Raw genomic sequence first — 13,553 nt, forward strand, 5'->3', positions numbered from 1 at the left:
AAAAATGAAAGTTTTAATATTTTAAAAATAAATGTATGCTTGTGATAGTTTAAATTCTAAATGTTAAAAAGGGCATTGCAAGTCATGCCTTGTCTTTTAGGCAAGTTCCTTTCAAGGATGTTGGTCTTTTTGACAAATCTGTTTTCTCAGAAGACTCCAGGGGATTTACTCAGAGACAGCATAATACAGCTCTATCTTTAGGACCATCATTTTCTGCAACTGTTTAATGTTACAGTCCAAATAATTTCCCCCCTTTTTAAATTTTTTAAAATATATTTTTATTGCTTTCAGAAAGGAAGGGAAAGGGAGAGAGAGAGATAGAAACATCAATGATGAGAGAGAATCATTGATTGGCTGCCTCCTGCATGCTCCCTGCTAGGGATCAAGCCTGCAACCCAGGCATGTGCCCTGACCAGGAATCAAACCGTGACCTCCTGGTTCCTAGGTCGATGCTCAACCACTAAGCCACGCCGGTCGGGCTCTCCCTTTTTCTGATCAACAGCATTGCAAATTGTGATCCACATAATATAGCCAATGCTCTGCAACTGTATTATTACTTGTAACTTAAAAACAGATGTCCAAGGTTGATGACTTGTTCGTCCTGATATCAACTTACAACTAAGAAATACACTAAGGCTTTTCTAAAGGCTGGAATTATTAGTAATCCAAGGAACTACTGGTGGAGAAAAATTGCTCTCATGATTGCCCAGAGAAGGCCCTGGCTCAGAATGCTGCTATAGCCACGTGATCTAGGAGTCTGCTCTGATCCCACCAACCAGCTAGGAAGCAGGCTAGGGTGCAAAAAACCCAACTGTTATCAGGCAGTCTTCTGATTCAAACTCGTGAACTTCTACTCAAACTCACCTTAGAGGGAACCCTTTTCAAGATTTGCATTATGGAGTAGAGAGGCTCATTGAACATTTGGGTGGGTGCACTTATTAAGACTAATTTTTTTTTTAAATTACAAGGTTCTCTTTCAAGGTAAAGTAAACATTAATTATGATGCCCTAAAACTGTCAGGAAAATCTGAAGATTAAATATAAGATATGCCTGGCTTCTTCCTGATACAGATGAAACACTACATTATTGAAAGATTTACCTCATTCATAATTTTGGCATTATTCTGAGCCAAAACCATGTTCATTGAGTCCATCAAGGTGGAATACTTCAAAGTGTCTGGGTGTTGGCGGTACTTCTTTTCACTGATAATCTCCATGGCTTTCTTGTTTTTCTCAGCCTCCAGGGAGCCCAGAGGGAGCCATCCAACGCCTTTCATGAAGTCATCAAAGTCGGCTTTGTATTGATTCTGCAAAAGAGGAAAAGTTCCAGAAGGAGAAGAAACCAAAACTTCCAAGAAACACATGTGGGTATTTGATATTCCATAAGTATATTGACCTTCGACTATTTTTATCCCTAAACTTCATCTTTTATACATTTTCTTGCATGAGAAATTAAAAACAAGCAGTAATATTTTTGTGACTTGTGTTTCTAAATGCCTTCCTGAAGAAAAAGTGCTAAAAAATACCAAGTATATTAATTTACCACGATACTATTATCTCAAGAACCGTGACTATGCTGGCCCAACTTTCTTACAAAAATTCTTAAGTTCCCTTAAGATGACTTATGGACCCCATTTCTCTCTTTTGCTATAAGTCTTTGATCAGTCACCACTGTTACAATTCCCTCAGGTATATTGGAAACCTCACTGGTACTTTGCACAAATTTCATTTTTCTCCCTTCAACTCTGACATTTTCTTCTACACTTGTGTACTTGGCTGCTTTCATTTGGGCACTTATGTACTCCTCATATATGTAATATATTTATATGTAATATATTTATGTAATAACATATATTACATATATATTTTTTACATCTATTGGTTATATTACATATACATATATAAAATTATACATATGAGATAATAGCTCAGTTTTTACATTTCCAAAGGGAAATACAGGTTTGGGGCCTGCCTTTGGTTTATAATTTAAATTCACTTTCTCCAGCCACCAGATGTCCTCTATAGCTGAATTCTTGGCTCTCTACTGTCTGTGCCTTCCTCACACTCATTCTAATAAGCTGCCTCAGCCATCGCCTCCTCAAAAGCGGGACATAGTGAAATGAATGCTGGTTGGGAGCGAGAGGCAAGAGCTATCACATCATCTGAGGTCCTGCTTTCCCTCGTGCTCCTCTATCAGGAGCCTTCCATGCCTCTGACTCTCTTTGTTAGACATACTTCTTTCAACACATTCTTTCTGAAACCAAATTTCATTTGCTATTGCCGAATCCAGCACCCAACAAGGCTCACAGCAATAATGGTAGAAAATAAGACTTTCGTTTCTAGAAATGATCCCTTTTCGTTAAAAATAAATAAGTAAATTTAACCTAAGGTAAAAAATGAAACACCTTATTGGGAAATTACTCATGAATTTCTTTCAGGATTTTCAAAATGTCACTACTTATGGTCATTACTGATTTGCTTATTTTCCAGAGTAAACGCTCTGCAAATGGCACGGCTGTCACATACATCACTTTGAATCTGCATCATGTTTTTGGCCAATTCGAAGTTCATGGCATCAGGAAGCATGTTGTAGGTGTGGATCACATTCCTGTAGTTGGTGTTGCTGGCCACTTCCTGAGACTTCTTGGCCGCCACCACACTGAACATGTCCACTGGCGTGTGGAAGGATGTCTTGGATTTCTCATAGCCCTTCCTGTACTCCCGGTCTGACTGCATCTTGGCCACCTGCATGAAGTGCACCAACTTGGGGTCGTCCTCCAGGCTCCGGAAGCCAATGTGCTTCCCTTTGCCTTGTTCATAGGCTTGCTTGTATTTGAACTGTAGACAGAAAAAACAAACATGGTGATGAAGATAGTGGAGGAACGAGAATATAATAAACTAGATGCCTTCAGCTTTGTCATAGGTTTAGAGTCTTAGAACTACCCTAAAACTAGAAAGAAAAGAGCTCATAGGGGGCAGGGAGCAAAATCTTTTTATTTCAAATTCTGTGCCAGACGTAGGTCCATGGAAAGAAAGTGATCTCAGAATTAACGAAAGCAATGTGGACATCAGCTGTCCAGGGTGCTGTAGAAAGCAGCTCTTCCCACTCAGCTGTCTGACCAGCAGAAAAGGCTGCAGACACAGTGTTTCATGCTGCATCTTTAAATTCAGGAAAAGCCTGGTCAGGGGTCTCCAAGGTAAAATCTATAGCTGCATCTCTATATTTGTTTAGAATTGCCTATAAATGATTAGAATACTATAAAAGCAACTTATTTTAACAAGACCCAGTCACTTTTTACATTAAATAATGGACAAATGATTAGAGGGTCCTTGAACTGAATGAAGGGATGTGGCTTGTGTGTTACACGGGACGATGGTCCCACCAACCCTGCGTAGAGCTGACTGCAGCTCCTGAAAACACACAAACTCCGCTCGGCCTAAGGAAAGCCCAGCGGAAGCACTTACATCACTGGCAATGTCTCTAGAGGCCCTTGCAGCCTTTATTGAGATGGCATCCGGCCTCAAGTCATATCCTTTCTTCTTTTCTTCTTCCCAACCAGCTTTGTACAGTTTCTAAGTGATCAAATAGAAAAAAAGAAAAGAAAAACGTCAGCATCTTTTCATTTGGGTTAGGACGAGGATCCTGATTTCTGGCACGTAAAAGACAGACATTCCATAAGCGTTAGTTCACTTCACCTCCCCTACTTTTGTTGTTCATCTACTTACATCACTCATGGTGATTTGGTTCATTTTGGAGAGTAGAATGTCTGGCGTATCGGGCATGATGTGAATGGTGGTCTTGTCTTTGTTCCATTTCTCAATGTAGCGCCTCTACAACAAGAAGGGCAGGCACGTGACTGCACAGCAGGACCAGTGTGTGGGAGTGCTAGCAAAGGGAAGAGACTCACAGCTCCACGGGGAAGAGCTTAACTCTGATGTTGGAAAATGGGTGAAATAGCAGGAGGGGCTGATGAGACTAGGCACACGCTGAGGACAAAAATGATCACACAAGGGAATCCTTTTCCACTGAAACAACAAATACCATCTTGCCTCAACCCCACATGATGTAGGTTTTGTAGTTTTTGTCCCACCCTCAGCTTGGTGTTGACAGCCCGAGGGTCAATATAACTGAGAATCTCTAGACATGACAAAAGATACAGAATGCCCCTCCTACCACCACCACCACCAGGACCATCAGAAAGATTAAAATGCCGACAGAGGTCATAGTGGCAGCGCCAGGCTCAAGGGCATGAGCACTATGAGGGTTCTGGGGCTGAGGCCAGCAGGTGAGTTCTTACCTTATCCATAGTCAGTTTGTTACTCTTGTTAAGTTCTTGTTCCATTGTGTCCATGGAGTACGTGAACTTCAGCTTCTCGGGGTGCTGGCGATACTTCCTCTCGCTAAGAATCTCTCCTGCTTTCTTTGCCTTCTCCACTTCTAGGGAATCTATTGGGACCCAGCCAATCCCTTTCATCCAGTTGGTGAAGTCGGATTTGTATAGATTCTTTACAATATAAAAGGAAAATTTGAACTCAGAAAGAGTCAGGGCATGGGTTTCTTTAGTTAGATGATTCAATCATTATCAAAAAGAAAGAAAAAAGGAGTTGGGGGAGAATAACTGGCTTTTTATTCTCTATTATCTTTTGGAAAACAATTAATTATAAAAGCTATTACATTCATGGTGGTTTCTAACAGGAAATCCTGACCCAATAATTCCTTTAAAAATTTAATTTTCTTGGGGTGAAAGTGAACAGAGTTTTGCACTAGAAAACATATTATAAAGTACTCATTTAAATCTATTTTTTAAGGATACATCATATATTGGGTCCAACATCCAAAGTTCTAAAATACGTATATAGTAACCCCCAAAGGAAGCTACCTATAGTTCAAATGAGTAAAAGCCTAAAACTCCAAATTCTGGAGAGGACCCCTAATTATAGTGAGTCTAGCCAGGTTTAGGGTGGAGTGAGTGGAATTGCCTATTTCTTGTTCTTCCCTCCTGCCAACTAGAAATGAATAATTCTATGTCAACAATCTGTTGATTGTTACATACATCGCTTTGAATCTGCATCGCGTTCTTGGAATGCTCCACATTCATGGCATCGGGCAGCAGAGTGTAGTTGTGGAAGGGTTGTCTGTAGTTGGTGTTGGTAGCAACCTCCTGAGATTTCTTGGCCGCCGTCACACTGAACATATCCAAGGGTGTGTGGTACCTAGTCTTGCTGGCTTCATAGCCCTTTTTGTACTCACGTTCTGACTGCATTTTGGCTACATTCATGTAGTGAACCAGTTTAGGATCATCCTGAAGACTACGAAATCCAATTTGCTTGCCTTTGGCTTTCTCGTGGGCCTCTTTATATTTGAACTATATGAAAAAGAAGGGCAGACAGAAATTTGATAGGGTAGAGTAGGAAATACTAAAGTATTAAACTGAATTTACCTACCAAATTAAGCAATAGATAAATCCATTCTGAATCTAGTGTTTTAACATTGTTAAATAAACAACTAGCAAAGAATTTTTAATGGATGGTCTTTAAACATGCTCTGAAGATAATCAAGAATGGAATAATTTGTAGTTTATATCCAGATTATTCATAAATAGATTCTTTGAATATGTTCAAAGGTTCCTGAAATTTTTACTTATTAAGGATTTGGTAGAGAGAGGAAGGGAGAGGGGGAGAGAGAAATATTGATGAGAGAGACATGATCTCCTGCTTCCTCCATGCCCTACTGGAGATTGATCCTGAAACCTAGGCATGTGTCCTGACTGGGAATTGCACTGGTGACCTCTTGGTGTATGGGTTGACACTCAACCACTGAGCCACACTGGGTGGTGTATTTTTTTTATTATATGTTTCCAGTGTTACTTTGCATTATCTTATAAAGTCTTTGCATAATCCTGAGTAAATTTTTGCAGTGCCCTTATATGAATTAGTTTATTGGACTACAAATGATAGAGTTTTTAACTCTATCAACATATTATATTAATTCATATAAAAATTATAAATTCATTTGTTAAATTGAATTCAGTATATAACTAAAATCATCTCATTTGAATCTATAATTCTGCCTGGATTTTCATATTTCATCAATTTTTGTGTGGAAATTATAGTATTTAAAAATTGTATTCTTGCCCTGGCCTGTTTTCTCAGTGGTTAGAGCAGGGGTGGGCCAACTTTTTGACTCGAGGGCCACAATGGGTTCTTAAACTGGACCGGAGGGCCGGAACAAAAGCATGGATGGAGTGTTTGTGTGAACTAATATAAATTCAAAGTAAACATCATTACATAAAAGGGTACGGTCTTTTTTTTTTTTTAGTTTTATTCATTTCAAACGGGCCGGATCCGGCCCGCGGGCCGTAGTTTGCCCACGGCTGGGTTAGAGTATCAGCCCTCACACCAAATGGTTGCAGGTTCAATTCCCAGTCAAGGGAACACACCTCAGTTGCAGGTTTGATCCCCATCCCTGGTCATTCAGGGTAGGTGCGGGAGGCAGCCAATTAATTCTCTCTCTCTCTCTCTCTCTCTCTCTCTCTCTCCCTTCCACTCTCTCTAAAAATCAATAGAAAAAAAATCCTCAAATAAGGATTTAAAAAATAAAATAAAAATTGTATTCTTTTAAAACAGTTGGAGACATTTCCAATTTAGTGACATTTTAGTATACGAAAGCTTTTTTTCTTGACAAAATAAAAATCAGTTTTCATGTTCATAACAATGAGAGTTCCAAATATTTTACAGTTTTAAAAAATAATTTTCTTATTTGTAACAACTGTATTGAGTTTTTAAATATTTTAAAGTGAAGCAGTGTAAAAAATCATTGTTACTTAGGATACTAGAAAAGTATTTTAATATCATAACTTTTTAATTTTGTTTCTAATATAGTTCATATAGCCTCCATGTGAAGAGTTTGAAAATATAAAGTTTACTGCTTTCAAATTAGACTTACATCACTAGCAATATTTCTTGAACTTTTTGCAGCAACAATTGGAATAGCATCTGTTCTCAAATCATAACCCTTAGCGAGAGTTTTCTTCCAGTCTGCTTTATAATAAGCCTTGAAAAAAAAAGAAATATTATTTTATTATTTAACAAAATTAAAAGAATGAAACAAGATGCCAAAATCTTTCTTATAAAACATGTCATACTTTACACCTTTCTATTGAGAGAATTTGCGGAGTTAGGGCTATTAGTTCATCTTTTATGTATCTATCAGAGCCTTTTTTAAAAACATCAGTAACTCCACAGTATGATCTCAACTGCTTTAAAAATGTATATGTTGGCATAACAAAGCAACTGAAATGTAATGCTTTAAATGTGGAATGACAGATTTTAATTTTTTCATAATTTTTTATATTTCCAACTTTTCTATAAGCATGTAATAGTTTTATTTTCTTGTACTTTTAATAATAAAACATTTTAATTTACAGAAAGGCATTTAATATTAAAATTTCAGATGTATTACCATCCAGTTTTAATTGACCTTCATGTTTAAATATTACTTATAACACCAGAGAAAAATTCTAAGTAAACCAAAAGCATAGAAATGAGCACCAAAAAAATGTTTATTTGGAGATCCAAAGAGCCTAAAAAATTAGGAAGAGTGACTAAGGTATCTTTTAAGAAATTAACACTTTTCTTAAGGTTTGATTATGTTTTTAAATTAGAATTTACCAACTTAAAAAAAACAACCCAAGCAAAAGGAAACAATTCATAAGAGTAAATTTAAACATCACTACCAATTAGGTATCTAGACTACCTGAGAGAGATGTTCGTTACATATAAAAAAGAGTTTCTAAAGAAAATGACAGTAAACTTTTTAAAGAAGTTTTAACAAATAACTGAAACAAAAGATAAATAAAGCAAAATTAACCTTACTACAGACTATGCACTACTGTATTTTGCTATCTTGGCTATCCCATTTTGTTCTTTTTTTTTTTTTAATGGAACACAACCTACTAGATTGATTTTATAACTCACTAATGAGTCATAGCCCATAGTTTGGAAAAGCCTGCATTAAGTGAAATGTTATGGTAACCTCATATCCTATGACTAGAGGCCTGGTGCATGAAATTCATACACTTGTGTGTGGGGGGGTCCCTTAGCCCAACCTGCACCCTCTTGCAGTCTGGGAGCCCTCAGGTGATGTCTGATTGACATCAGTTGGACATCCTTAGCACTGCCATGAAGGTGGGAGAGGCTCCCCTCACTGCCACTGCGCTCACCAGCTGTGAGCCTGGCTCAGGACTTCTGGCTAAGCAGCACTCCCCCTGTGGGAGTGCACTCACCACCAGGGGGCAGCTCCTGCATTGAGCATTTGCCTCCTGGTGGTCAGGGCACATCATAGCAACTGGTCGTTCTGCCATTCAGTCAATTTGCACATTAGCCTTTTATTATATAGAATAAGAGTCTGATCTGAGGACTGTTGATTGGCCTCTGTACACAGAGGGCAAGGAGGGACTGAAGAAAGAGGCAGGTCACTCCAGATTGGTAGGTACATAAGCAAGGGAGCTTATGTATGAGGTCTGTCTTCGGTGGCCTCATAGTAGACCTCCGCACCCACCCATCAGAATCTTAAAAGTTTATATAGAGACCCTAACAGGGTTTAGGCACTCATACCATCCAGGTGGTCTCAACAACACATTGCTCTCATAAGGCCGTGCCCTTGAAAATGGCTCCCATTGTGGAAACGGGCAGAACGTACATTCCTAGGACAGGGGAGGGGTGAACAGCCTGCAATTGCCCGAGGTCCAGCTAAGGGCCAACTGGCAGTCACAGCTTCTCTATGACCTCCTCTAACAGAAATTCAATGGGGCCCAACTCGGTTTATTCCCCTTAAAATTCTAAGTTCTACCGTTACCCAGAACTGGAAAGGAAAGGCCCCCATTAGCAATGTTAGACTATCACCAGGGAATGTACTCACATCGCTCATGTTGAGGGCGTTGACCTTGGCTTGAATAAACTGAGGCAATTCGGGGTCTATCGTGTACTTGTGCTTCAGTTTCTCCCCCTCCACCTTGTAGTTCAACTGAAAACAAAGGAGGCAGCATGCAAACGTCATTAGCCGACAAAATGTAGGTTTCCTTAAGCACATACTCCCTTAAAAAGCAAGACTGTCATTTGTGTTTTTCCATACATAGGTGTACCCCAGAGATATTGTGGGTTAAGTTCCAGACCACTGCAATCAAGTGAGTATCACAGTAAAGTGAGTCACATGAATTTTCTGGTTTCCCAGTGCACATAACAGTTATATTTACCCTATACTATAATTTATTAAGTGTGTAATAGCACTATGTCTAAAAAACAATGTTTATACCTTAATTTAAAAAGGCTTTATTGCTTTAAAAAATGCTAACCATCATCTGAGTCTTCAGTGAGTCCTAATCTTTTTGCTGGTGGAGGGTATTACCTTCCATTTGTAGAAAACGCAGTATCTTCGAAGCATAAAAAAGCACAATAAAACGAGGTGTGCCTATATAAGGCAAATACCTAAACTATCATACAGAGGGGTTATTAGTAGTGTAGTCATTGGCTCATTTCACCAATAATTATTGGACAGCGCTGTGGGCCAAGTAAGGTGGTAGGTTCTGTGTTTAAAGGATTGAAAAGGGCAGACCTGTACTTTTGGAGCTTACAGACCAGTAGAAGAGACAGAGAATAAACACATGAATTACAAGGTAGAGTTAGAATTTATGATGTGTTGTAAATAAAATAACTTTAGGAAAGAAAAGGGTGGTCAGCAAAGGCTCTCTAAGGAGGTAATTGAAGATAAGGGAGGGGTCCAAGCAGAAGAAGAGCATTCAGGGCCCTGAGTCTGGAAAGGGCGTGGCCTGAGAGGCACCGAAGGCAGCCCTGGGTTACAGGGGCTGGAGTGGCTGAGGAGGGCCAGAGCTCAGACAAGATAGGGAGTAGGGCCTCCCAGATTTAACAGATTTTATTTTCAGTTTAAGAAGTTTCTAAAAGGGTTTTAACTATGAGAGGGATGTGATTTGAGCTAAGATGGTCTCTCTGGTTGTAGTGTGTGCCTTGGGCATGGACTCCAGATACCAGATGACTATAGTTGTCCACAGGAGAGATATGGAGCCAGAACTAGGTTGGTGGTGGCTGAAAGACAGAGAGGTGTTGGACAGGACGGCTGAGAGATCTAGGAGACTGACTCAGCAGAGGTGTTGGGTGTAGGGTTCACACAGAGAGGCATCAGTGGCGAAGCCAGGGGCTAAAAACACAGTCTTCCCTTCTTTGCTTTTTACTTACCTCCCTCTTTCGGGTGGAGGTCATTTAAGAGAACTCTGACATTACCAAATGAGGGGAAGCACTGAGTATTGCAATTAGCCTCTGACTAAGACTAAGGGTCCAGCGAGACCTGGGCTCAGAGAGGTGACTCCCGATGATTCTGGAAGTAAACTGCTTATCTCCTTCCCAGAGGCCTCTCTCTAGATTGCCTCTCACAACATCCAGCTATTGTGCCCGGGGATGAGGACGTTATTATGCCCTTTCCCTGGGAAGCTAAGTAGAACTGTTGCAACTCAGAGCAATAAAATAGCTTGGTCTGCAATTCAGACCGAGTGATAGATAATAATACTAATTTCATTCCATATGTCTCATGAATAGCACAGACTCTCCACTTTGGGAAAATAAAGCAGATTTGGAAGTTCTCCTTCTCCCCTCCCAGTTCTATGGATGTTCAAGTTCCAAGGTGCTTCAAAAGTACAACCTCTGAAAGCAGTTCATTTGCTAACATAGATGCAGTCTCACGTATCGAATTAAGAAGGATGTGAAGTGGCTTATCACGGGGTTATTCATCAACACACCCTTCTGAAGGGAAGCCACTTACGTCACTCAGCTGCTTTGTGTTCTGCTGAGCCAGAACCATGCCCATGGAATCAGGCACGCTTGTGAATTTGATGGTATCTGGGTGCTGTCGATACTTCCTCTCATTTAATGCATCGCCTGCTTTCTTGGCCTTCTCAACCTCCAGAGAACCAATAGGGATCCAGCCAATGCCCTTGAAGAAGGTGTTATAGTCGTCCTTATACACATTCTGTAAAAGAGCAAGCTCATATGAGGAGATGTCCTAGGAACAGCCAAGCACCGGTTCTGCCATCTGCAATCCTCTGCAGGGGAAATGAATGGCAACCTTTTCAACTCGCCCCCGTCTGTAGTGGAAGCTATGGTTATGTCTGTCACGGAGCTTCTCACCCAGAATTTGGTAATGAGAAACAGCAGTGCTGTTGTTTGGGGCATTATACAACACAGAGAGAATCTGGGCCACATATTTCCACGGCTACTGCTGAAAAAATATTGTCTCTTTTGATAATAAATTGGGCTTTCCTTTTGATTTCACTGAAAACTCCCCAACTTTGAATTTCACCCACACTGTCCACCTAGGCTCTTCCTGATCTCAGCTGGGGAGAGACATTTTCATTGAGCCACAATAAAAGAACACCATTTCTTCCCTTCATAGAGGACGATTCTTATAGACATCTGGATCCTGCGGAAGGAAAAGCCCTGAATATTAAACACCTCCCTCTGCAGCTCCCCGTGAATCATGCTGCAGTCACAAAGCCTTCCTGGCTCATTTTAGATGACTCATCACACAGATTTACATGCATGAGAGTGTGACCTTGAGTGTTTTTTTTTTAAGCCAAAAAATAACTTTGCTGAATTCAGAAAGAATAAAGAATGCTCCTATTTTGCCTTATATGTATCACCATTGAAGAAAGCACCCCAGGAGCAACCATTTCCTCTTGCTGAGGATTAAGGTGGCTTATCGACTTAGTGGAATATGGCTTTCTCTGTGACCCAGAAGTTAATAAAGGCAATGTCAATGGTGACAGTAGGAGTGCAGAAAGCCAGCAAAAACACAGCTTGTCCACCATGCCTTTGTTAATCTTTCAATAATGACTATTTATTTTAAAGTACTTTCCCCCCCCAAATTTCTTATTGTATTGTGAAGTCTACTAAAGTAGGAAGAAAAGATTATCCCTTAAGTACCAACTTCTCTGAGTCTGCTCTGTCCTACATACTTACCTCACTCTGAATTTGATTTGCGTTCCTGGTGTGCTGGACACTCATGGCGTCAGGTAGGTATGTGTAATGATGTATCGGTTGTTTATAATTGACGTTGGTAACAACATCCTGGGCCATCTTTGCGGCTGTGATGCTAACCATGTCCCCAGGAGTATGGTAGCTGGTTTTGGTGTTCTCATAGTTCTTCCTGTATTCACGATCGGATTGCAGCTTGGCTACGTTCATATAATGGACCAGCTTGGGGTCATCCTGGAGGCTTCTAAAACCCACATGCTTGCCCTTGGCCTTCTCATAAGCTTCCTTGTATTTATACTGCAGAGGCAGAACTTGGTTAGCAAAGTCCTAGGCAATGATACTAGTAGGTGTAGCAACTCTATTCACACACAAAAGCTCTCAGAACATTGTTACTTTCTGGAAGAGTGTACAAAAATGCAAACCATATTCCACACACAGACACACACACACACACACACACACACACACACACACACACTCCCCAGAAAGTTCAGAGTGACAATATTTATTTCCATCACTTCTGTGTTACACTCAGGACCAGTTTCTTTTCTTTGTTATCAATCCTATAGATGACTTGCATTTAGAACTTTACTTAAAGCCAACTGAATTTTCACACTTACTATAAACTTGACACGTTCCAAATGTAAGACCCATATCTCCTGGTTTTCCAGCAATGTGAATTCACCTAATCCATTATATTATTGCACATCACAGATTATTAGAAATTATTGAGAAAACCTCCCATTTTCTGTTCCGATTGGCCTAGTAATAGGTAAACAACAGGTGCAGAGGAAACTCTAAAAAAACTCTACATGTGAGATGTTTGCACTCAGATCGTCTTGGGGTGGGGGAGGAAATCATTACTGTGATTTTTGTCTCAGGTTGACCTAATAGGGAGCATCAGTTTAGATGCTGCACTGGTAGGTAGCTGAGTCTTCACCCACCCCAGTCCTCAGCAGCTCCTCTCCTGAAGCAGCTAAGATGAGTAAAGGAACTACACTGAGGGCAGGGACCACTGTGAGCTTTCCCCACCAGTAGATATCTAAAAGCTGTGCTGTCCAAAATCTCTCATTGCCGGGACCGGCAATGTGGTGCAGATTGAGCTACACTGTATGTAACAGGTCAAAACCTCAATTTCCACATAAAAGAATTAAAATTAAAATCCACCTAAACTCTGCAGATACGCAGCTTCTGCTGTTTAAGCACCGATTTATCAACAGGAGTTTGGCAGGCAAAAGGATTATCAAGTAATCTCTAGGCATGTTAGGAAAAGCTTTGTGCAAGTGCTTACAAAAAAAGAGAAGAGAATGTCATGCTTTAGACTTTCACTTCCTCCTAAAACTAGAAATGCATTTCACAGTGATGTGCACATCTTTGAGGAACTGTTTTCAGTAGCAGCCCTACAAGAAAAAGCTCAGAATTCTTACACCCATCTCCCCTGTGGCCTGCACACATGTGTGGTTTCTTTCTTCTCTCCTCAAACCAAGATTGTAGTCTCTGGAATGGTGTGTA

General features: G+C 40.2%; 1 protein-coding gene across 1 annotated transcript in view; it reads right to left on the reverse strand.

Annotated features, from left to right (window-relative positions):
* NEB (nebulin) overlaps positions 1-13,553 on the reverse strand; it is a 195,250-nt gene that overhangs the window by 129,924 nt on the left and 51,773 nt on the right. The window contains 10 exon segments of the mRNA XM_014534158.1: positions 1,100-1,306; positions 2,526-2,837; positions 3,465-3,572; positions 3,726-3,830; positions 4,298-4,504; positions 5,054-5,365; positions 6,946-7,053; positions 8,920-9,024; positions 10,831-11,037; positions 12,027-12,338. Of these exon segments, the coding sequence (XP_014389644.1) occupies positions 1,100-1,306; positions 2,526-2,837; positions 3,465-3,572; positions 3,726-3,830; positions 4,298-4,504; positions 5,054-5,365; positions 6,946-7,053; positions 8,920-9,024; positions 10,831-11,037; positions 12,027-12,338 (1,983 nt within the window).

This window comes from Myotis brandtii, unplaced genomic scaffold (assembly GCF_000412655.1).
Source record: "Myotis brandtii unplaced genomic scaffold, ASM41265v1 scaffold125, whole genome shotgun sequence".
In the NCBI taxonomy this organism is placed as follows: Eukaryota; Metazoa; Chordata; class Mammalia; order Chiroptera; family Vespertilionidae; genus Myotis; species Myotis brandtii.